At 37.9% G+C, this 24,955-nt stretch overlaps 1 protein-coding gene across 1 annotated transcript in view; it reads right to left on the bottom strand.

The window, feature by feature from the left end:
* MYO9A (myosin IXA) overlaps positions 1–24,955 on the bottom strand; it is a 301,060-nt gene that overhangs the window by 206,813 nt on the left and 69,292 nt on the right. Inside the window, 4 exon segments of the mRNA XM_017895809.1 lie at positions 2,637–2,693; positions 4,480–4,579; positions 10,945–11,007; positions 15,626–15,720. Coding sequence (XP_017751298.1) covers positions 2,637–2,693; positions 4,480–4,579; positions 10,945–11,007; positions 15,626–15,720 — 315 coding nt within the window.

Below are 24,955 nucleotides of genomic sequence, written 5' to 3'. Positions count from 1 at the left end.
TGAAGGAAGGAAGGAAGGAAGGAAGGAAGGAAGGAAGGAAGGAAGGAAGGAAGGAAGGAAGGAGGGAAGGAGGGAAGGAAGAAAAAAAGAAAAGAAAGAAAGATGTTAAGTGCTTTTTTAAAATTTTTTTGAGACAGGGTCTCACTCTGTCACCCAGGCTGGAGTGTAGTGGTACGATCTTGGCTCACTGCAACCTATGCCTCCTGGGATCAAGTGATTCTCTCACCTCAGCCTCCTGAGTAGCTGGGACTACAGGCACGTATCACTACGCCCTGCTAATTTTTTTTTGTTTGTTTTTTGGTAGAGATAAGGTTTCACCATGTTGGCTAGGCTGGTCTCAAACTCCTGACCTCAAGTGATCCACCCGCCTAGGCTTCCCAAAGTGCTGGGATTACAAGCGTGACCAACCGCATCTGGCCAGATGTGAAGTGCTTTTTAAACGAAAAAATATATGCAGATAAAGTTGTGCAGTATGCAGAGACCTTACACCAGACTGGCCGAGAAGGGTGAGGAATAAAGCCAAGTTCTTTACATGCACAACTTTAAGACTCACAAGACTTAAAGACCATTATTAACCCCTAAAATAAATGATACTGGAAAATAAACCAGCCAATATTCATGTTAGGTCATTCTGCTTCAGAGCGCAAATCCTTTTTTTTTTTGAAATAGAGTCTTGCTGTGTCACCCAGGCTGCAGTGTAACGGTGTGATCTTGTCTCGCTGTAGCCTCAACCTCCTGGGCTCAAGCAATCTGCCTGCCTCAGCCTCCTGAGTAGCTGGAACTACAGGCGTGTATCACTATACCTGGCTTAAATTTTTGGAGAGATAGGGTATCGCCTTGTTGCTCAGGCTAGTCTCAAACTCCTAGTCTCAAGCAATTCTCCCACCTCAGCTTCTAAAAGTGTTGAATTATAGGCGTGAGCCACTACTCTAGGCGCCCAAATTCTTAAGTATTACTTAGACTACCTCTGAAAAGTAGCAGATCAGTTCACAGCTTCACTGTAAGCTCAGAACAGATGATCTCTTCTATTTGCAGTATGTGTTTGCAGTCCCCTACCTGCTTTCCAAGGAGGCATGGTCATTTGGTGTAGTACGTGAAAAAGGAAAAGGGGGAGCTTCTTAAGAATGGCAAAACAACTTAAATTTTTTCTGTTAAAATATATCAGAATCTATAAATTTAAATGTCGTGTTTTTTTCTCCCAAAATGTTAAATCTAAACTCCAAAATTACTTGGTTACATAGTAGGAATACAATTAAAATTTCTCTAAAAAAAATTATTATCCATGTATACTGATCCTTCTCACCTGTGAAATAGGCTAGTTCTGCAATTAGTAAAGTTTATAAACATGCAGCACGAATTAAAGTTGTGGTTCTTTAAAGCAAGGACTAAGAAATGTTTTCAGAAAGAATATTTAATAAATTAATTCATTAGTTAATTAATAGATATAGGAAGATTAGTGTGTGTTTTCAGCCTTTTTAGAACTAAATTGAAAACTTAAAAAAAATTTTGTGTTCTTTTTATAGTTACAAGCTTGTCATAAAATATAACAAATAAAGCTAAATTTAGCTGGGCATGGTGGCTCATGCCTATAATCCCAGCACTTTGACAGGCCAAGGCAAGAGAATCACTTGAGGCCAGAGGTTCAAGACCAGCCTGGACAACATAGTGAGACTCTAATTTAAATATATACTTATTAAAATATAATAATACAATTTTTAAAAAATTAAAGCAAAATTTACCTATTCACTCTATATTACATCATGTATCCCCTTAAATCACTCAATTTAAAACAGAAAATAGGCTAGGCATAGTGGCTCATACCTGTAATCCCAACACTTTGGGTGGCCAAGGTGGGCAGATCGCTTGAGGCCACGAGCTCAAGACCAGCCTGGCCAATATGGCGAAACCCCATCTCTACTAAAAATAGAAAAATTAACCGGGCCTGGTGGCGCACGCCTGTAATCCCAGCTACTTGGGAGGCTGAGGCATGAGAATCACTAGAACCCAGGAGATGGAGGTTGCAGGGAGCCAAGATCATGTCACTGTACTCCAGTAATAGCGTGAGACTCTGTCTCAAAAAATAAAAATAAAAAAAAAAACCTTATTTATAGGAATTTCAATACTTATTTTTGGATACTTTTATTAAGGCTACAGACTCTTGCTACTGGGAAAAAAAATCAAAAAAAAATTCATGCATTCATTATGTGTAAAGATTGTTGACATATAAAACATAAAGGATGCAATTTTTTGAAATAAACAATAATTATTACTCATATGTGGGTAATGAAACTACTAAAAAATAAAAGGGGAAAAAAACTATAGTTCATACAAATCCACAGCAATGCTGAAGAATCAGGAATATAATCAATTTAATGTTTGTCAAAATAAATATTGAATGTGGACTAAGTCTTAATGACCAGAAAATATCCAAAAAAAAAGTAAATTAACTGGTTTTAAATCAACAAATTATACAGATATAAATCAATCATTCAAAAGAAATGAAACACTGATTTATCTTCCTTCCTAGGATTATTTGCATTTCAGCTGATTTGCATTCTAAATCTTCAGATGGATGCAAATGAGCAATGTGAGGACCCTTTGACAGGAACACAGAATATTTAGGTACTTGTACTGACCGGCTCAGAGTCATAGCAATAATCATCCCAGCTCTGTCTGAGGGGTTTCTTTGTTATCTGAAAGTAAGGCAGATTAGTTAGGTAGAAGTAATGGTTATTATAATTTTCTAATGATCTCTTAGATGTGGTGTGCAGGTAGTACTGCTGCTATCCATTGAAAAGTTATTTTGCATAGCAGCATAAAACAAGAAATAATGAAGCAAATTTTCACATTCTGGGAGACTGTATACTATACTACCCAACTCATACATACCATAGGCTCCAGTGACTGTTATTTATATAAACTGAGTCCCATATCCTATGAATACTGACATTATGACAGAAATATATTATGGTCATTAATTACAAAAAGATCTGAAAGAACAGCAAAATTCCAGAGTTCTCTAACACTAACAACTATCAGCTCATTTATGAGATCATTAGTTTAGAAAAAAGAAAATCTTTAATCACCCAAATATAATGCAAATAGTTTAAACTGGGGAGGAAAAAACTCAGAAGCTGAATTAGCAAATATTTTTGAAAAGCTAATTAATTTTATCCGTAAAAATTAATAATATTGTATCAGAAATTGATACTTTAAATAACTTGGAATTCTCAATATATTAATACAAAGTCATTAGTTTATATTAATATATGCAGTTTCAAAATTAAGAAATAACAGTTAATACAACACACTGTATATCTTGGGGAAAGCCAAAGGTATAACTTTCTTTTTTTTTTTTTTTGTGAGACAGAGTCTCACTCTGTCGCCCAGGCTGGAGTGCAGTGGCATGATCTTGGCTCACTGCAACCTCTGCCTCCCAAGCTGAAGCGATCTCGTGCCTTAGCCTCCCAAGTGGCTGAGATTACAGGTGTGCGCCACCACACCCAGCTAATTTTTTTGTATTTTTTAGCAGAGACAAGGTTTCACGATGTTGGCCAGGCTGGTCTCGAACTCCTGATCTCAGGTGATTCAACCGCCTCAGCCTCCCAAAGTACTAGGATTACAGGTGTGAGTCACTGCACTCAGCCAAAGATATAACTTTCATAACCCTAAATATATACTGCTATCTTTGAACCATCATCAGTGTCAATTTGCTTACAAAACCTTCATAAGGATTTTTTTAACTGTCATAAAGGAATTTCTTTCCATAGACATTACATCTTGCCTCCAACAACGGAAAATTAAGGGGAGACAATCTATTATTTAAATGATCTATTGTTTGTTTTACTAATTCCATTAATGCTGGTTGTAAAATTTTTGTTATTATGAGAAATAATAAAATTGGTAAAGTCAATGTAATGAAAAGTGAGAATTACTCCTTAATGTGGAAGTTTAGGGATGAATTTTGAGTTTTGAGGAAAGATCCAAATTCTCTAAGTCATTTGCCTTTGAACAGTCATACTCTAAGTCAGTGTCACAGTATCATGCAAAGACGTATGTGTATGAGACTTCAAAACATGCAAATTAGGTTTCAAGTAATCCTTAGCAAAGGACAAGAATTAATCATCAGTAACATTTAATATCCTGGGGTTGTAAAAGGCAAATCACTTTAGTAAAAGTAAAGCATTTTTCTAATAGAGTAGAAGTATCAATAAACAGCTTACTGTTTTTTTTTTTCCCAAAGAATTTCACAGAAAACAAAAAGCACATACATTATCTGAGCTTTTAACATTTATATGAGGATGATAATTACCCTCAAATTTGAGAACTGCATCACATAAATTTGTAGAGTACACGTATGAAAATGCTAGCTAATATCCATTTGTAGATTTGGGAAAGAAAGTACTAGAAAAAAGACACTTTTCAAGCATTAAATTTAATACTGCCCTATACTTCAAAATGCTTTCTATGAACTCTCACCTGATTGAGATAATGATATTCCTCTGGTTGCTTAAGATGGAATGCTGATCTCTCGTCTTCACTTGCTCCTGCCAGGAGGTAATAGAATACATGATAGTTCCTGTGGGAAACAAAGAAGTACAGTTTTATAACGTGTGATTTATGGTTATCATTTAACAGGGGGAGGGAGGAAGCAAACAGTAATTAGTAAAATGTATCAGCTTTGCTTCATTTTTTAACATAAATGTGATAAATTCAGCATTTAAGTACTCCTAAAAATTGAATGATGTTTTGGGTGTAGAATACAAGAGAGAGGGATGAAGGCAGCAAAATTAACAAAGTTAGGACCTCTGAAAATTTTCTTCTCCATAAAACCAATGAGAAATCTGGCAAATCTGTCATAATTAACCTTTTCAGAACTGTGGAAACTAATCGAAAGCTTGCAACAACCCAGAGAGTGTTTACTCAACAAAAAGAGCCAAATCTCAATAAAAAATGGCTTTATAGTGTTTTTAACTTGCCCTATTCCATCCCCTTGAAAACCAACAGCCTGCAAACTTGGAGATCAGAAGCCTGGCAGCTACCAGAAAGGTCAGAACAGGGTCTGGGCTTGTTCAAAGCCTCATTCCCTAAGAAATACCATTATTTGAACTGTATGGTGGGTCCCTGTAAGGAGCCATATTCACGACTGACTCTACGAGATTCATTCAGACTTCACATCGTGCAAAGATCTTTTCCCCAGAGGCATCCATAGAAACTGAGGCTGAACAGCCTACTTCCTAAAGCAGTGGATCAAAGTTGGGGCAAACAATAGGCTAACCAAGAAACTTAAAAGGAAAAGCTGGTGAATGTGATCTTCATACTGGCTTTGAAAACCTCCAATAAATTTCCTAGGAATCTAGAAGGCCATATGCGTGCAGAACCCTGTGGGCATGCCCAGGGTTGTATGTGCTCTCAGAAAAAAACAGATTAAATATAAACTCTCACCTCCAGTTAACTCTGAACCTCCGCACAAGCAGAAAATAAAGGCTAAGGTAGATTTGTAAAATACCTAGCTGAGTGTTGAAGGCATGGAACAATATACATAGAGAGCCCTGTGGCAAAGAGTGAGAGACGTGCTTATTGTTTCCAAGCATTTAAATAAATCTCTGTCAAGTTATTACCTGACAAGTAAGTTAAATAAGCAGATACTTCAACAGCCACACTCAAAAAAGAATATCGACTTTATAAAATTCATTCAGAAAAGTCACAAAACAAACAGTAGGAATAAAAACAACCATCAAACCCTGGTAAGAAGAGGACTCATTTCTAGAGTTGCTACATCATATTATTTTAAAAATCCAATTTTTTGGCCGAGCGTGGTGGCCATACCTATAATCCCAGCACTTTGGGAGGCCAAGGTGGGCAGATCACAAGGTTAAGAGATGGAGACCATCCTGGCCAACATGGTGAAACTCCGTCTCTACTAAAAATACAAAAATTAGCTGGACATGGTGACATGCGCCTGTAGTCCCAGCAACTCAGGAGGCTAAGCCAGGAGAATCACTTGAACCCAGGAGACGGAGGTTGCAGTGAGCCGAGATTGCACCACTGCACTCCAGCCTGGTGATAGAGCGAGACTGTCTCAAAAAAAAAAAAAAAAAAAAAAAAAATCCAATTTTTGTTTTGAGACAGGGTATCTGTCACCCAGGTTGGAGTGTAGTGGCATGCTCATGACTCACTGCAGCCTCGACCTCCTAGGCCCAAGTGATTCTCCCACTTCAGTCTCCCTACTAGCTGGGACCACAGGTGTGCACCACCAAACCTGGCTAATTTTTGTATTTTTTGTAGAGACAAGAGTTTCCCCATGTTGCCCAGGCTGGTCTCGGAAGTCATGGGGGCTCAGGTGATTTACCCATCTTGGCCTCCCAAAGTGCTGGGATTACAGGCATGAGTCACTACACCCAGCCAAAAAAATCCAGTTTTCAACAACAACAACAAAAATCATAAGGCATGCAAAGAAAGAAGACAGTATAGCCGATACAAAGTAGAAAAAGTATTAATAACTGTCCCTGAAAAAACCCAGACATTAGACTTACAAGATTTTAATCAGCTATTTTAAATGTGTTCAATGAACTAAAGAAAGTCACATTTAATGAACTAAAGAAAAGTATAAGAACACTATCTCACCAAATAGAGACTAATATACAGGACTCATAAGAAATTAATCAAAAAAGAATTCCGGAGTTGAAAAATATAACTGAAATGAAAAAGTATCCAGAGGAGCTTAACAGTAAATATGAGTAGGTAGAAGAAAGAACCAGTGAACCTGAAGAAAGAATCAACAAACATGAAGACAGGTTAACCGACTCTCCTCTAAAGAACACAAGAAAAAAAACGGAGAATAAGAAACAAGGTTTCAGAGACCTGTGGGACACCATTAAAAAGACTCCCATGGGGAGCACAGTGGCTCATGTCTATAATCCCAGCACTCTGGGAGGCAGAGGTGGATGGATCACCTGAGGTCAAGAGTTCAAGGCGGCTCACGCCTATAATCCCAGCACTTTGGGAGGCAGAGGTGGGTGGATCACCTGAGGTCAGGAGTTCGAGGCCAGCCTGGCCAACATGGTGAAACCCCGTATTTACTAAAATTACAAAAAAAAAAAAAGCTGGGCATGGTGACAGGCACTTGTAATCCCAGCTACTCAGGAGGCTGAAGCAGGAGAACCACTTGAACCCGGGAGGCAAAGGTGTAAGCTGAGATCTCACCATTGCACTCCAGCCTGGGCAACAAGAATGAAACTCTGTCTCAAAAAAAAAAAAAAACACACACACACACACAAAAGAAGAGAAAGAAAAAAAGACTCCTATACATACTAGGAGTTCTAAAAGGAGAAATAAGAAAGGGACATAAAGAATACTTGAAAAAACAATTGCCAAAATCTCTCTCCAAATTTGATGGAAAACATTAACTGCACATCCAAGAAACTCAATGAACTCTAGAAAGTATAAACTCAAAGAAATCCACATTTTGACAAACCAAAATTCTTGAAAGGCAAAGACAAAGAATTTTGAAAGCACCAAGAGAGAAACTCACCAAGAAATCCTAATATAAGATTAACAGCTGATTTCTCATCAGGAACCATGGCAGATGGATAACGTATTCAAAATGTTTAAAGGAAAAAAAAATGTCAATCAAGAAGTATATATCCAGGAAAAATAAAGGAGAAATTAGAACACTGCCAGATAAACAAACTTGGACTTCACACTAAAGATGGGCCTTACAAGAAATACTAAAGGCAATTCATTTTTCTGACTGAAATAAAAGGATAGTAGACAAGATTTAATTAAGCATGAAGAAATAAAGAACAATGGCAAATATAAAAGACAGTATAAATTAATTAACTCATTGATTGATTGACTGACAAGATCTCACTCTGTTGCCCATGCTGGAGGGCAGTGGCACAATCTCAGCTCACTGCAACCTCTATCTCATTTCAAGTGATCCTCTCACCTCGGCTTCCCAAGTAGCTGGGACTCTGGCGTGCACCACCACACCCGGCTAATTTTTGTAGAGATAAGGTTTTGCCATGTTGTCAAGGCTGGTCTCGAATTCCTGGCCTCAAGTGATCTGCCCACCTTGGCTTCCCCAAAGTGCTGGGATTACAGGCAGGAGCCACTGCACCTGGCCTATTTTTTATTTATAACACTTTTTTCCTATTAAACTTGAAAAAGTACATAAAGTAGTAATTATAAATGTGTTGATGGATGTAGCACCATAAAGAAGTAATTTGCATAACAATTACAGGACAAAGGAGCAAGAAAGGAATAGAGCAACATACAAGCAAAGTTTGTTATATACTATCAAAATTAAGTTGTCAGTATTCCAAACGACATTGTTATAAGTTAAGATTTTAACTACAATACCCGGGGTAACCAGTAAGAATATAAAAAATAATAAAAAGAAATAATAAAAATGAAATTAAAATGGTACACTAGAAAGCATTTATTTAATGCAAAAGAAGGCAGGCATAGAAGAACAGAAGAACAAAAAAAATTGTTAACACATATGGAGAACAAACAGCAAAATAGTATTAATAATCCTACCTTATCAATAATTACATTAAGTATAAGTAGATTAAACGCTCTATTCTAAAGGTAGATAAACGGCAGAATGGATAAAAACAAAATGTATGGTCCAACTACATACTGTTTACAAGAGACAAGCTTTAGATTCAAAGACACAAATAGTTTAAAAATAAAAATATGAGAAAAAAAGATACCATCAAGCAATACCCAAAAGCAAGCTAGAGAATACCAGATAAAACAATAATTACTAATTATTACTAATACCAGGTAAAATAAAGTTAAAGACCAAACTTGTTCCTAGGGACAAAGAAGGCCATCTTATAATGACAAAAGGGCCAATCCATCAAGAAGATATAACAATTTAAAATATATATATGTGTGTCTAAGAACAGAGCCCAAAAAAACGTTGAGCAAAAAGAACTTTTTTTCTTTTGAGACGGAGTGTCGCACTGACACCCAGACTGCAGTGCAGTGGTGAGACCTCAGCTCACTGCAACCTCCACCCTCCAGGTTCAGGTGATTCTCCTGACTCAGCCTCCCGAGTAGCTGGAAATACAGGCGCATGCAACCACACCTGGCTAGTTTTCGTACTTTTAGTTTCACCATGTTAGCCAGGCTGGTCTAAAACTCAAATGATCCACCTGCCTTGGTTTCCCAAAGTGCTGGGATTACAGGAGTGAGACAGTGCACCCGACCACAAAAAGAACTTGATATAACTAAGAGAAGAAGTACACAATTCAACAATAATACTGAAAGACTGCAATACTCCACTTTCAATATTGAAGAAAGTAATCAGACAGAAGATGAACAAGAAAAAGAGGACTTCAAAATTACTATATACCAATTAGACCTAACACATGTTTATAGAACACTCCAGCCAACATAAGGAGGATATGTTTTTTCAAGTCCACATGGAGTATCCTCCAGGGTAGACCATGTGTAGTCTACTACAAAACAAGTCTCAATAATTTAAGGAGATTGAAATTATACAACTACTCCAAACACTTTGCAGTGAAATGAGAAATCACATTTCCAAAATACAAATACATGGAAATTTGACAACACATTCCTAAGTAACCAGTGGGTTAAAGAAGTCACAAGCAAAATTATAAAACACTCCAAGATGCACAAAAACGAAACACTACACCAATACTTGGAAAACAGCTGAAGCAGTAAACCCATATAAAAAAGATCACAAATCTATAACCTAACCATCCACCTTAAGAAACTAGAAAAAAAAGGCAAACTAAACCCAAAGCAAGCAGAATAAAGGAAATAATAAGCATCAGAGCAGAAATAAATGAAATAGGAAATAGGAAAAGGAAAGAGAGAACATCAATGAAACTAAAGATTGGTTATTTGAAAAGATCTTCAAAATTAAACTTTTATCTAGACTGATGAGACAGACACAGAAAGAAACAGAGAATCAAATTCAGGAATGAATGACAGAGGAACATTACTACCAATCTTACATAAACAAAAAAGACTGTAAGGGATACTATAAAACAAGTTTTTGGCATCAAATTAGACAACCTAGATGAAATGTACAAATTCCTGGAAAGATAAAAACTACCAAATCTGACTACAGATGAAACAAAAAATCTGAACAGATCTATAATAACTGAAGTGTTTGAATTAATAATCAAAACTTCACACAAATAAAAGTCAGAACAAGATGGCTTTGCTGGTGAATTCTACCAAACGTTTAAAGAATTAACCCAGTCCTTCACAAACTCTTCTAGAGAATTGGTTTGTAAAAACTGGATCTTCACCTCTCATTCTCCAAAACCAAGGAAATAAGAGTTATATCCCCTTATTTCATCATCATTAAAATGTGTTAGAAAAGGTTACTAATAGTTTTCCATCTGTAAAATGGGAATAAATAAACAAGAAACAGAGAAGTTAAGTGAGATGCCCAAGGCATATCCAATATTTGAATGTAGGTTAAACCCTCTCTTAACCAAATCTCACTGCAGGATGAAACAAATCATTAATTTACTTCTCTATCTTATTTCTCCATCTGAAGGATACCACATATATCATCTCTAAAGACCTGTATACCTCAAGTAATACAATCAAATTAAGAGCTTTATTGAAAATTTTTTCTCAAGTTAGAAAAAGAACACTAAGGAAATGGGAGAACAGTCCCGAGGTACACTGCTCACCAAGAGGAATGAGGAACAACTGAGAAACTGCTTACTTGTTCTGACAGTTTGCAATAGTTCTATATACCAAATAAAGATCTCCTAGCAGCCTCTGAAAAACTGCAAAGTTCTGCCCACGACAGAAATAGCAATTATGCATAAAGCTATGCATGACGTAAACTGAATTAAGGGTCATAATACACAAAGACCTTAAAAGTCAATCTGCATGATACAAATGTTAACTTCACCTAATTACACAAATAAAAATACGTACCGTTCATTATGCTCTTGATAAACGAGTCTGGACTTCTCCAGTAGGTATTTTTCAACATAGGCACTACAAGAAAAATAAAATTGGTTGATATAAATAATAAAGTTTAATATAAGATAGACAAACATTTGGAGACAGTGTAGAAGTATAAAGAATACTATCCAGATCATTTCAAAATATTCACCATTGGCCGGGCAAGGTGGCTCACACCTGTAATCCCAGCACTTTGGGAGGTCGAGGCGAGAGGATCACCTGAGGTTAGGAGTTCAAGACCAGCCTGGCCGATATGGTGAAAGCCCATCTCTAATAAAATACACAAATTAGCCAGGCATGGTGGCAGGCACCTGTAATCCCAGTTACTCAGGAGGCTGAGGCAGAAGAATTATTTGAGCCTGGGAGGCAGAAGTTGCAGTGAACCAAGATCACGCCACTGCACTCCAGCCTGGGTGACAGAGTGAGAATCTGTCTCAAAAAAAAAATACATGCATACATACATATATATATACTATTATAATTGTGTTATGGGTACTGTTAGTGTTATCCATGTTAAATTCATATGGTCATGAGTCTTTTTTCTTTCAGTAAAGCAAAATACAATAAGAAGTTTAAAACATAGTACACAAGATCCCCGAAGATAGACTCTACATTATTTCTAGGCTACTGTATCACTACACATTCTTCCAAACATACTTTGGCCAGACTACTACATAAGCCTCAAAGATATGCATAGTTTCTTTTTATATATTTATGCTATTGTCACAGCCTAAAATCAATTTATTATATAATGATTTACTCCATAGTTATTTATTGGGCACTATATCAAGCACAAGGAATATGGAAATAAGTGATCTACTACCCATTCTCAAATGACTTACAAACTAGTGAGAAAGTACGTAATCTAGCAGCTATCATACAGAGTTGATAGAGCCTATTATAGAGCAATGACCAGGATATTATGCATACACAAAGAGAGACACCTGAGACTCAATCCAAGAAGGAAAAAGGATGTAAAGAAGAATTCCCATGGATATTGAGTACACAGCACAGAGTAAACATTCATTACATATATCTGGTGAAAGAGTGACTGGGTAAATCAATTCAAAATCTGAAGGATTAACAAGAAGGAAAAGAGAACTGCCTTTATGTAAGGTTATAAAGAAAGGAGGGTACACATACCAACAAAACAATTAGTCATGTATCACTTAACTATGGAGGTATGTTCTGAGAAATGCATCATTAGACAATTTTGTTGTTTGTCAGCATCACAGAGTGCACTGATACAAACTTGATAGTATAGCCTACTACACACCTATGCCTTATGTTATAGCCTATTGCTCCTAGGTTACATACCTATACAGCATATTACTTCACTGAATACTATACGCAAATGTAACACAATGGTAAGTATTTGTGTATTTAAAAATAGAAAAGGTACAGTACAAATATGGTATTAAAATCTCATAGGACTACCATAGTATATGTGGTCCATCATCTACTGAAACATCACTGGTGTATGACCCAAGTTAAGTATGACTAAAGAATGAGATAGGCGGATGGACTAGGATCAAGAGCTAATATACTATATGCCAGAAGAATGAACTTTATCCTGAAAGTAATGAGGAATTAAACACCAATTGTATGTCTTTTTTTTTTCTCTTTATCCAGATTGTGCCCTCCAAGTCTTTAAAACTTCTTACCCAAATGGGTGCAATCAGCTAAGATCTTACTGGAAAGGGGTTCTGAATCGGAATCTGAAATGTAAAAGCTTTAGATTACTGAATTCAAATTATTAGGACAAACCTCTTAGGGGGCAGAATCTGACTCTTAAGCTGTATTTCTCCCAGTTGCCTACCACCACATGCTATATGCTTCAGCCACTCACAAACACAGAATCCCTCAAAGATTCCATTCACTCCTGACTGCACTGCTCACTTTCTTCCTCCCACTTCCAATTCCCTAGTCTATTCCCGGTCTCTGTCCAGTAAATTGCATTCCTTCATTAAAATAAAGCTCAAATGTGGGTTCTTTGAAAATCCATTGCCACTACCACCACCAATAATTAAAATTTCTTTCTCTGAATTACCATTGCCATTTCCAGTCTAAATTACCAAAACAGGCTCTTACCTGTCTAAAATGGCAGAAAGGAAATTAACATGAACTAGTATGTTAAATCCTCACACCCACCTTGCATGGCAAATATTACTGCCCCTATTTTACAAGTATAGAAACTGATGCTGAAAGATATTAAGATCACACAACTAGTAAAAAGCATAACTTTTAACTCAGGTCTGTTTTAACTACAAAGGCTCTCTCTTTCAACTATAGTAGCCCCCTTCCACTTTATCCATGGGGGATACATTCCAAGATGCCAACCACAAATAATACCAAACCCACATATATATTCCATTCTACATACTACATATCTATATACTACATATATATATATATGGCTTTTTTCCTCGAATTTTTTTTTTTTTGGAGAAGGAGTCTTGCTCTGTCACCCAGACGATCACAGCTCACTGCAAACTCCGCCTCCTGGGTTCAAGTGATTCTCCCACCTCAGCCTCCTGAACAGCTGGGTTCACAGGCACATGCCACCACACCTGGCTAATTTCTGTATTTTTAGTAGAGATGGGCTTTTACCATGTTGGCCAGGTGAGTCTCTAACTCCTGACCTCAAATGATTTGCTTGCCTCAGCCTCCCAAAGTTCTGAAATTATAGGGGTGCCTGGCCTGAGTTTTTTTTTCCTGTACACACATGCCTATGACAAAGTTTAATTTATAAATTAGGCATAGAAGACAGGGGTCACCAACCCCCAGGGCATGGACTTATAGTGGTTGGCCTGTTAGGAACCGGGCTACACAGCAGGAGGTGAGCGGCCAACAACTGAGCAAAGTGAGCTCCACCTCCTGTCAGCTCAGCGGTGGCATTAGATTCTCATAGGAATGTCAACCCTATTGTGAACTGCACATGCGAGGGATCTAGGCTGCACACTCCTTATGAGAATTTAATGATATACGTAACATGCTTGAATCATTCCGAAACCATTCCTCCATCCCCCAGTCTGTGGAAAAACTGTCTTCGACGAAACCAGTCCTTGGCACCAAAAAGGCTGAGGACCACTGCAGTAAGAGATTAATAATAACTAATAATAAAATAAAACAAGTGGGCTGGGCACAGTGGCTCATGCCTGAAGTCCAAGATTAGCCTGGCCAACACAGTGAAACACCGTCTCTCCAAAAAATACAAAAATTAACCGGGTATGGTGGTACACGCCTGTAGTCCCAGCTACTCTAGAGGCTGAGGCAGGAGAATCACTTGAACCCGGGAGGAGGAGATTGCAGTGAGCCAAGATTGCACCAATGTACTCCAGCCTGGGTGATTGAGACCCTTCTCAAAATAAATAAATAATAGAACAATTATAACAATACACTGTAATAAAATGTATGTGCATGTGTTCTCTGTCTGAAAACATCTTACTGTACTATACTCAACCATCTTTGGGTAACTGAAACTGCATAAAGAAACCACAGGTAAGGGTGGTGGTAGGGGAAGTTTAAAGGGATACGTAAGAATTTGCTGTACTTTTCCTCTTATTTTTGCTGTGAAGCTACCACTGCTCTAAAAAATAAAGTCTATTTAAAAAAAAACTATAAAGAATATTGCTCACACAACCAGAGGACTCTGAACATAGACTATATAATAAGAAACAATATTGTAACAAAATTGTATTTCTTGAATATAATAATATGGTTATATAGAAAAATGTAGATTAGAAAATACCAACTTACTTGAAAACAAATTTTTTTTTTTAATTTTTTTTGAGAGACAGAGTCTCGCTCTGTCGCCCAGAATGGAGGAGTAGAATGGCATAATCTCAGCTCACTGCAACCTCCACCTCCCAGGTTCAAGAGATTCTCCTGTCTCAGTTTCCTAAGTAGCTGGGACTACAGGCTTGCACTACCATGCCCGGCTAATTTTTGTGTTGGTCGGTATTGACTCCTACCCAGGTGATCCACCCACCTCAGCTCCAAATGTATGTGATTAAGGCATGAGCCACCCGTGCCGGCCTTGAAACAATTTTTTTTTTTTTTTTTTTTTTTTGAGCGGATCTCCTGAGACGGAGTCTCGCTCTGTCCCCAGGCTGGAGTGCAGTGGCCAGATCTCAGCTCACTGCAAGCTCCGCCTCCCGGGTTCACGCCATTCTCCTGCCTCAGCCTCCCGGAGTAGCTGGGACTACAGGCGCCCGCTACCTCGCCCGGCTAGTTTTGTATTTTTTAGTAGAGACGGGGTTTCACCGTGTTAGCCAGGATGGTCTCGATCTCCTGACCTCGTGATCCGCCCGTCTCGGCCTCCCAAAGTGCTGGGATTACAGGCTTGAGCCACCGCGCCCAGCCGAAAACAATTTTTTAAAAGAGCAAATGTATGCATAATATACAGAAAGCAAATGCAACACATTGACTACAATTAACAAATCTAGGTTAAGAGTATGAGTGACTGTTACATTAGTCTTAAAATTTTCTGAGGTTTGAACTTTTCCAAAAGAAAAAAAAAAGTTGACAGGGAAGAATTTTAATGTTGACATCAATGTCTGGGAATGAAATAATACATAGTTTATAAAAGGGTAAAGACAAAAATTAAAACATGCTCTGAAGCCTACGCCTGCTAAGTAGCATTACTTACCCAAGTACAGTGCCTGTTTCCTGGTAATTTACTTGAATAAACTTCCCAAAACGACTTGAATTGTTATTATGAGCTGTCTTTGCATTTCCAAAGGCCTGTCAAAATAAATAATTCTCATTAGTTTCACTTAAAAAAACTTTTTTTTTTTGGAGGGGGGATTAGGTCAGCTGCTTAGGTCAGCTCAGAGACAAAATGCTAAGGAGATAGTAAAAGGGCAATTTGCTTTTACGTTCAGACTCATTTACGGTTCAGGTAAAATTTTTTAAAAAAGCAATTAACAACTGAAAGAAGACCAAGTAGATTTTATTTTCTGCTATTCAGTAAAATAAACCATAATTGTATTTTGTGTTATTTATTTACTTTGGAGACAGTCTCGCTGTCACCTAGGCTGGAGTGCAGTGGTGTGATCTCAACTCACTGCAACCTCTGCCTTCTGGGTTCAAGCAATTCTCCTGCCTCAGCCTCCCGAGTAGCTGGGACTACAGGCCCACGCTGCCACACCTGACTAATTTTTTGTATTTTAGTAGAGATGGGGTTTCAATGTGTTGCCCTGGCTGGTATGGAACCCCTGAGCTCAGGCAATCTGCCACCCTCAGCCTCCCAAAGTGCTAGGATTACAGGTGTGAGCCACTGCGCCCAGCCAAAATAAATTATAATTTTAAAAACTTAATGTTCTTTACAGTTTGGATTTCTCTTTCACATTCCAAAGCCCCCCTAAAAAAAGCCTTAATATATTTATACTTTTACTTTTTTAAAAATTTGCTAAACTGAAGTAACAAGGAGTTAGGAAAATAATAATTACATCAAAATAATTACAATTTTAGAATAAATGAAATGAAATTCCAGTACATAATGTACTATACTTTATTATGCCTATTTAAAACAAAGCTAGAGTACTCATTACAAAAGAATAAGAACTATAAACTTCCTAAATTGTCACCCAAAGTATGTACCTAGGAATGGAATACTGGCCAGGAATAAAAGTAAACTAATGATATCAACAAACACTATGCTAAGCACAAGAAACCAGGCACAAAGTACATATCATGTAATCTATTTACATGAAATTCTAGAAAAGGCAAAACAAGAGTAACAGGAAGCACATCAGTGGTTATCTGGGAATCTGGGTGGAATTGAGAAATATCTACAAAGGGGCACAATGGGTGATAAAGATAATCTACAGTTCAATTCTATGATGGTGGTTACATGGATATATACATTTATCAAGATTCACTGAGCTGTACACTTCAAATGTGTACATTATATTGTAAGTTATAGCTCAATATAGCTCAATGAAATTTAGCATGTAAATGTTTTGAAAAAAAGGAAGCCACTGCCCTAGCCTGAGCATTCACATTATATTTGAAGAAACAAAACTAGAAAAGACACAGAGTTGATTCATTGCAGAGCTTTTTTCTTCTCCTATAATAATCTCATGGGAACCTCTAACTCCAAAATCCTAAAGTAGCCATTTACTGAACACCTCCCTAAATGCAAAGCTGTTTGTGCTAAACTGTAACTGTGCAGAGCACATATACATAGACACACGCACACATACAAGACATGGAGAGGAGGTCAACGAAGCTCATGCCCCAGCAACTACATCTGTACTCAAGTAGTCATCATATCATGGTCCTGAGACCAGAAACATCAGCATCTCCTGAAAATTTGTTAGAAATTCAAATTCTTGGGTCCCTCACAAAACTATTAAATGAGAAACTCTGAGGATAAGGTCCAGCAATCTGTGCTTATTATAAACCTCCTTCGAGTGGTTCAGATGTAAGCCAAAGTCTGACAACCACCGCTCTACTTATCATGCATGCATTTAAATTTCTGTGAAATTACATTTTACTATGTCTTAAGAAATTATTCTATAATGATAACAGCAAATGCAAAGATTCATAAAATCTCCAGATTTTATGCTTAGATAAAATTATGTTTAGATTATACTGTACCTTAGTAAGTCATGGAAAAGAGCCCAGGCTCTCAACCATCACCAAACCATCTGCAAACTAGATACACAAAAAAGCTTGACATTGCTGAGTTCTGAATGCCTAGAATAGTTTGTCCATTCTGCTTTTTCCCTTTCCACCATAGAAAGTTTTTTACAAGGAATTTAGAAAACCACATAGCACAGATTAATAAAATGTAGAAACAGAAACAAATTTCATCAAAGAAATATTCATTTAAATGTCAAATGCATTACATTTTGATAAAACTTAAAAAATAAACCGTGGGCATGGAGATACAAAATATGGATGTGTGATGTACTACTCCTATTTTCATATATGCCACTTCTGATTCTGCCCAAGGCTACGTCAACAGCCAATCAGAAGCTTTACCTGTTACTTAACCTGTGATTGCAACACAACTTTTATCACTACATAAAGTCATTTAGGGCCATTTTGAGAGGTAGGCTTGCAATAGATACTTCACCAAATAAGTTATATGGATGGCAAATAAGCATGAGAAAGCATGTTCAACATTACCAGCTATTACAGAAATTCAGTCAAGACCGCAATGAGATACTACTACACACCTATTAGAATGGCTAAAATAATCAACAAAAACTGACAATGACAAGTTGCTGCTGACGATGCAGAGGAACTGGAACACTCATACAGTGCTGGTGGATATGCAAAATGGTAGAGCAACTCTGGAAGACAATCTAACAAAATGTAAAACATTCACAGAAAGTTAAACACACTCTTAACAATATGACCCAGCAATACCACTCCTGGCTGTTTACTATTGAGAAATACAAATTTATATATACATACACATCAAGGCACAAACATTATCATCAGCTTTGTGACAGTCAAAGCTTGAAAACAACCAAATGTCCATCAACAAATGAAGGATTTAACAAACTGTGATTCATCCACGTAACGGAATATTACTCAGAAGTAAAATAAACTGCCATATTTTAACAACTTGGATGAATTTCAAAGATACAACACTGAATGAGAGAAATCAGTCTCAAAACTTTACATGTGGTGGTTCACATGTGTAATCCCAGCAATTTGGGAGGCCAAGGTGGGAGAACTGCTTGAAGTCAGGAGTTTGAGACCATCCTGGGCAACATAGGGAGAACTCATCTCTACAAAAAGTTTTTAAAAATTAGACCTGCACGGTGGCACACGCCTGTAATCTCAGCTAATCTGGAGGCTGAGGTGGGAAGATCACTTGACTGAGCCTGGAAGGTTGAGGCAGCAGTGAGCTGTGACTGTACCACTGCACTCCAGCCAGGGTGACAGCCTGAAACCCGGGTCTCAAAAAAATAAAAAACTTTACATACTATAGGACTCTATTTATATGACATTCTCAAAAACAAAAACAGCAGCAATGGAGAGCAGACAAGTGATTCCCATGAGTCAGGAAAGTATGGCAGGGCAGAGGGTATGAAGATAAGGAGTATCAGAAGAGTTTTACGGAGTAATGAAACTATTCTGTATCAAAATTGTACACAGATGGTTATAAAAATTAATGTTTTACAATTCATAGAATTTTAATGTAAGATTACTTATTTCAAAAAAACTCCTCAAAACAGTCATTCAAAATAGAAGGCATAAAAAACACAATTTCAGATATACAAAGTTGAAAATATTCATCACAAAGCTAACCTGCACTATAAGAAACATTAAAGAAGTCCTTTGAGCAGAAGGAAAATGGTATCATATTAAAACATGGATCTATACAAGGAAGGAAGAACAGCAGAAATGGCTGCCCCATGTGTAAATACAAAAAATATTTTTTAGTACTTAAATCTTTTGAAAAGATCATTGAGAGTGAAATTAGCAAAAATGGCAGAGTAAGGACCTCTAAACATCCTCTCCTTCATAAAAGGCACAAGAATGCTGACAAAATTGTCAAATTCAAATTTTAAGAACTCTGGAAATTAACCAAAGGATTGCAAGAACCCTTTGCAGTGGCATTTAATCAAGTAAAAACAGCTGAGTCTTGGTTAGGAAAATCAGGCATTTTAACTTGTGCTATTACTACTCCTTTCTCTCTAGCTCCACACTGAAGAGAAAAACCAACATCCTACAATGATGAGGTTTTTTTAAAGACACCCAAGAAGCCACTTCAACAGGGATGGAACTCATCCAAACTCCAGTTCCCCAAGCAAATCATCACAATTTGACTTATCTGACATTTCCCTGGAAAAACTCACAAAGAGTTCTCTCTTTGTGTGTATCTCTTAGTGTGTATGTTTTGTTTTGTTTTTTGTTTTTTTTTTTGAGACAAGATCTCACTCTGTCGCCTGGAGTGCAGTGGTGCTATAATGGCTCACTATAGCCTCCACCTCCAGGACTTAAGCAATCCTCCCACCTCAGCTTCCTGAGTAGCTGGGACTACACACAGCCATGCACCACCACACCCAGCTAATTTTTGTATTCTTCTGTAGAGATGGCGGGCAGAGGGGGAGTCTCCCCATGTTGTCCAGGCTGGTCTTGAATTCCTGGGCTCAAGCGATCCACCTACCTCTGCCTCCCAAAGTGCTGGGATTACAGGCATGAGCCATGGTGCCTGGCCCCCCACCCTACTTTTTTTTGCAACAGGGTCTCACTCTGTCAACCCAGACTGGAGTGCAGTGGTGCCATAAGGACTTTCTTGACCTTACTTGGAAATCACTTGCTGAAAACAGCCTCTTCACACTCCCCATTGCACCCACCCACCATCACTATGTGTGTTTGTCAAAAACAATCAGAAGCAATTGTTTAAACACTGTAACTGCTTAAGGTGGCAATAACAGAATGTGGCCAAAAAAAAAAAAAAAAAAAAAAAAAAAAAAAAACACCTTAAAAGGAAAAGCTGGTGAATGGTGAATAATATGTACAAAGGAGACTTTGAAAACATCTGAAATATTCATGGGCAGGAGACCTGTATTTTGAACTTGAGGTTCTTTGTAAGCAGGAAGTAAAAGGTAAGGCAGAGTTGGTAACCGCTTGGCTGAGTACTGAAGGGGTGAACCAACAAGCATATAGAACCTCACAGTAAAGACTGGAAGCCTTAACTTCAAGGCATTTAAGGAAATCCAAGTCTAATCATAACCACTATAACTGAGTACAGTTTTTCATGATCTCATGGACAAAAATATAACAGACTTTACAAAATAAGTTCAGAGAAGTCATGAAACAAGCAAACAACAGTAAAATAAAAACAACCACAAACCTTGGGAAAATCTCATTTTGAGATGCAACATTATTATTATTTAAAAATGTCTAGTTTTCACCAAAAAATTAAGAGACATGCAAAAAAATACAAAAGTATGGGCATGGGAAAATGAAAAATAGCAATAAGCAGCAACTGTTCCTGATAAAGCCCAGATGTTGGACTTCCTAGGCAAAAGCTATCAGCTTTTTTTTTTCTGAGACAGGGTCTCACTCTATCACTCAGGCTGGAGTGCAAAGGCACCATCACAGCTCAGTGGAGCCTCAACCACCTGAGCTCAAGCAATTCTCTGATTTCAGCCTCCCAACTCGGCTTCCTCAGTAGCTGGGACTATAGGTGCACACCAACACATCCAGCTAATTTTTTTTCCATTTTTTTGTAGAGACAGGGTCTCACCCATGTTGCCTAGACTGGTCCTGAACTCCTGGGCTCAAGTGATCCACTCTCCTTGGCCTCCCAAACTGCTGGGATTACAGGCATGAGCCACCACACCTGGCCAAAATACAGAATTCTTAAATGCACAAAAAATATCCACCAAGAAAGACCATGTTCTGGGCCATAAGTCTCAATAAACTTAAAAGAGTCCAAGCTATACAACAGTGTTATTTAACCTGGCCAAAATACAGAATTCTTAAATGCACAAAAAATATCCATCATGAAAGACCATGTTCTGGGCCACAAGTTTCAATAACTTTAAAAGAGTTCAAGTTATATAACACAGTGTTACCTAACCACAAAAGAATTAAATTATAAATCAAGAACAGGGGACAGAATCTCAGAGGGCAGGATTGGGGTACAGCAAGATGTGGAACAGATCCACAGATCCACTGACTGCTCCCACACACACAAAAGTACACCAATTTAACAACTACACACACAAAAAAGCACCTTCATGAGAACCAAAAAACCACTGAGTGGGGTAAAAGCAAACAGCCATCTTAGACTAAAATGGAAGCCATGTACTGAGAATGGCAGAGTCACAAAGAAGGGGCCCATGCCCATCACTGCACAATCAACCAGATCGGCCCAAGATTGATACCATGTGTATTATGATGTGAGGGAAATAAGAGTCTATCCTCTTTAATCCCTTATTGTTTTGACCTTTGTTACAGCAACCTAATGTTTGTACAAAAGGGCTTCCATTTCTTACTTCATTCGTTTCTGCATTGAACGTTTTATAGCATGTATAATTAGTTTAATAACTTAAAATATATACATAATCTCTATATATTTACCTATAAGTAAAAATACAGATATAAGTAGAGATATGTATTTATATATACGGAGAGTGAAATCCAAATTTATCTATATAGTCTATACAGAGGTTACATAGATATAACGTGCAGTGGGCCAAAGATAAAGACTTCAGATTTTGGTTTTCTGATACATCAAAATATTTCAAATTATTTACACCTTCCTGAAAATTAAATTCACAAATCTTTATTGAGAATTGGTTATGTAAAAGAAACTAAAGTGACACATATAAGTATGTCATTGTTTTAGAAAGTACTATATTCACTCATCAGCAGCAAATTAATTTCAACAAAACAATACCATCCATACTTTTCAAGTAATACTATTAATCTAAAGTTCACTGATTTGAAGTTTTGTTTGTACTTAATTTGGTAAAATCTGTTTTGCTTTATAGCTGTAAACAAACTTTAAGGAAAAAAATTTAAATACAGTGGTATATTTGTACATTTTCAGTGTCTTTAAAATTTTGTTTATATATATTTATAATAAAATAATTAGATTTCAAAAAAAAACAGATAGGATTTAAATATTTACAAACTAAACACAAATCTAAGCAACCCATGGTTCAAAGAAGAAATCAGACCAGGCACAGTGGCTCATGCCTGTAATCCTGGCACTCTGGGAGGCCGAGATGGGTGGATCATCTGAGGTCAGGAGTTCAAGACCAGCCTAGCCAACATGGAGAAACCCCATCTCTACTAAAGACACAAAAATTAGCTGGGCCTGGTGGCACACACCTATAGTCCCAGCTACTCAAGAGGCTGAGACAGAAGAATCGCTTGACCCAGCAAGTGGAGGTTGCAGTGAGCTAAGATCACACCACTGCACTCCAGCCCAGGCAACAGAGCAAGATTCTGTCTCAGAAAAAGAAAAGGGGCGGGGGGATGGGGGGATCTGTCTCTGCTGTTCTGCGTCCTCCACCTTGGGAGTCTCTGGTGACTTTGTCACAGCCTCCGTTGCCCTGTGATCTCCAGGTCCTGGGAGATGCACAGCTAAGATGCCAGGACATCCTGGAAGCTGAGAAATGACCCTGAACCTGCAGCAACAACCTGGTCTCTCCATCATCCTAGGCTTGTGGACCACCAATCATAACCTCATCCACCTGCATGGACACATTAGTATGTCAGAACATAGCCCTGACTGGGCCATCTAGCTCCAAACGGTCATCCAACTAGGAGCCTTGGACAACGGACACTAGGAACTAGCTGGGAACCTGTAGATAGGCCTCTAGAAAGATCTGACTGCTGTTTTTCCAAAACGGTGGCCCCTGTCAGCAGGAGGCAGTTAAAATCGGTCTTCATCCTTATCCTTATCCTTATTCTAATGGCACTTAGATGCACGTTTTTAGAGGGGAGAATAAGATAGCCAAGTTAACAAAAGGTTCCAGGAGAATCTCCAACCAACGCGCATACTAGGAAGACAGGGTGAAGACTTGTGAAGTCTATGCCATTTGCAGGGGGGTGGAGCCTGGCCTCTCCTGTTTCTGTGTGAAGACCTGGGATCAAATCAGTGAGGTGGACAGTCTGTTAGCAGGACTTCATCTCACTTTGCTGAGTTGTTTTTCTTTTTCATTCAATAATTTTACTCCTCACCCTTCTATGTGTCTGAGAGCCTAATCTTTCCTGGTCATGTGACAAGAACCCAGTATTTTCCGTTTTTTTGAGATGGAGTCTTACTCTGTTGCCCAGGCTGGAGTGCAATGGCATGATATTGGCTCACTGCAATCTCTGCCTCCCGAAGAACCCAGTATTTTCTACAACAATATTTTATACGTTTCTTTCTACACTGATTATATAATTATGGCTTTACAGCAGAAAACAAAAAAATAAAGAATGTCACAAAAAAAGAAGAAATCAAAAGGGAAATTATCACATGTTTTAAACTAAATAAAAATGAAAACACAATATATCAGAATTTGTGGGATAGCAGTACAAGCAGTACCTAGGAAAGAATTTACAGCACTAAATAAATATATTAGAAAAGAAGAATGATCTAAAATTAATGACCTCAGAGATCATACTAAAAACTTTAAAAGCCTGTAATTCTAGCACTTTGGGATGCCAAAGCAGGTGGATCACTTGAGCCTGCGAGCTCAAAACCAGCCTGGGCAACGTGGTAAAACTCTGTCTCTACAAAAAATACAAAAATAAGGCAGGCGTGGTGGTACATGCCTGTAATACCACCTACTTGGGAAGCTGAGGTGGGAGAATTGCTTAAGCCAGGGAGGTCAAGGCTCCCATTTATTTGCAGGGTTTTATGGCTACAGCATATTCTTCACTCATTGCACACATGAGAGACACCTGTACATCTTCACCTGCATTGTATTTTCCTTGTATTTATTTGCCCACTTCACCTTCTGGCAGTTTAAGATCCTCAGGAACTTCATCGGTTTCTGTCGGCAGGGGAAGGCAACTATCTTGAATGTGTATCAGTTGATAATCGTGTCTGAATATTTGAAACACCCATGTTGTGAACAGAAGGACAAATATCTTTTTTTTTTTTTTTTTTTTTGCCCATGAAAATAGCAATTCCAACAAGGTGAACCTTGGCATGACCATGTTTTCCAGTTTTGGAAGTTGACATCTTCACTATTTTGCACGGTTTTCCTTTGAACACCATGAAGCCACTTTTGCGCAAGGTCGAGCACTGCATAGGGTAAGTGCTGGAAGCCCCAGCATCTCCAGTAGTTAAATCAGTTTCATACACCATGGTGAGCTGGGGAGATGGTAGTTTTCCATGGGAACTTTCAGCAGGCAAAGAGTGCCTTTCACCTGCATACCAGCACGGGTCCCCTACAGCTGCAGAGCCAGAAAGAAAGAAAGAAAGAAAGAAAGAAAGAAAGAAAGAAAGAAAGAAAGAAAGAAAGAAAGAAAGAAAGAAAGAAAGAAAGAAAGAAAGAAA

Source organism: Rhinopithecus bieti, unplaced genomic scaffold, assembly GCF_001698545.2.
Source record: "Rhinopithecus bieti isolate Rb0 unplaced genomic scaffold, ASM169854v2 scaffold_27022, whole genome shotgun sequence".
NCBI classification, from domain to species: Eukaryota; Metazoa; Chordata; class Mammalia; order Primates; family Cercopithecidae; genus Rhinopithecus; species Rhinopithecus bieti.
The sequence above is the reverse complement of the archived record's forward strand: the minus strand, read 5'-3'. Positions and strand labels throughout refer to the sequence as shown.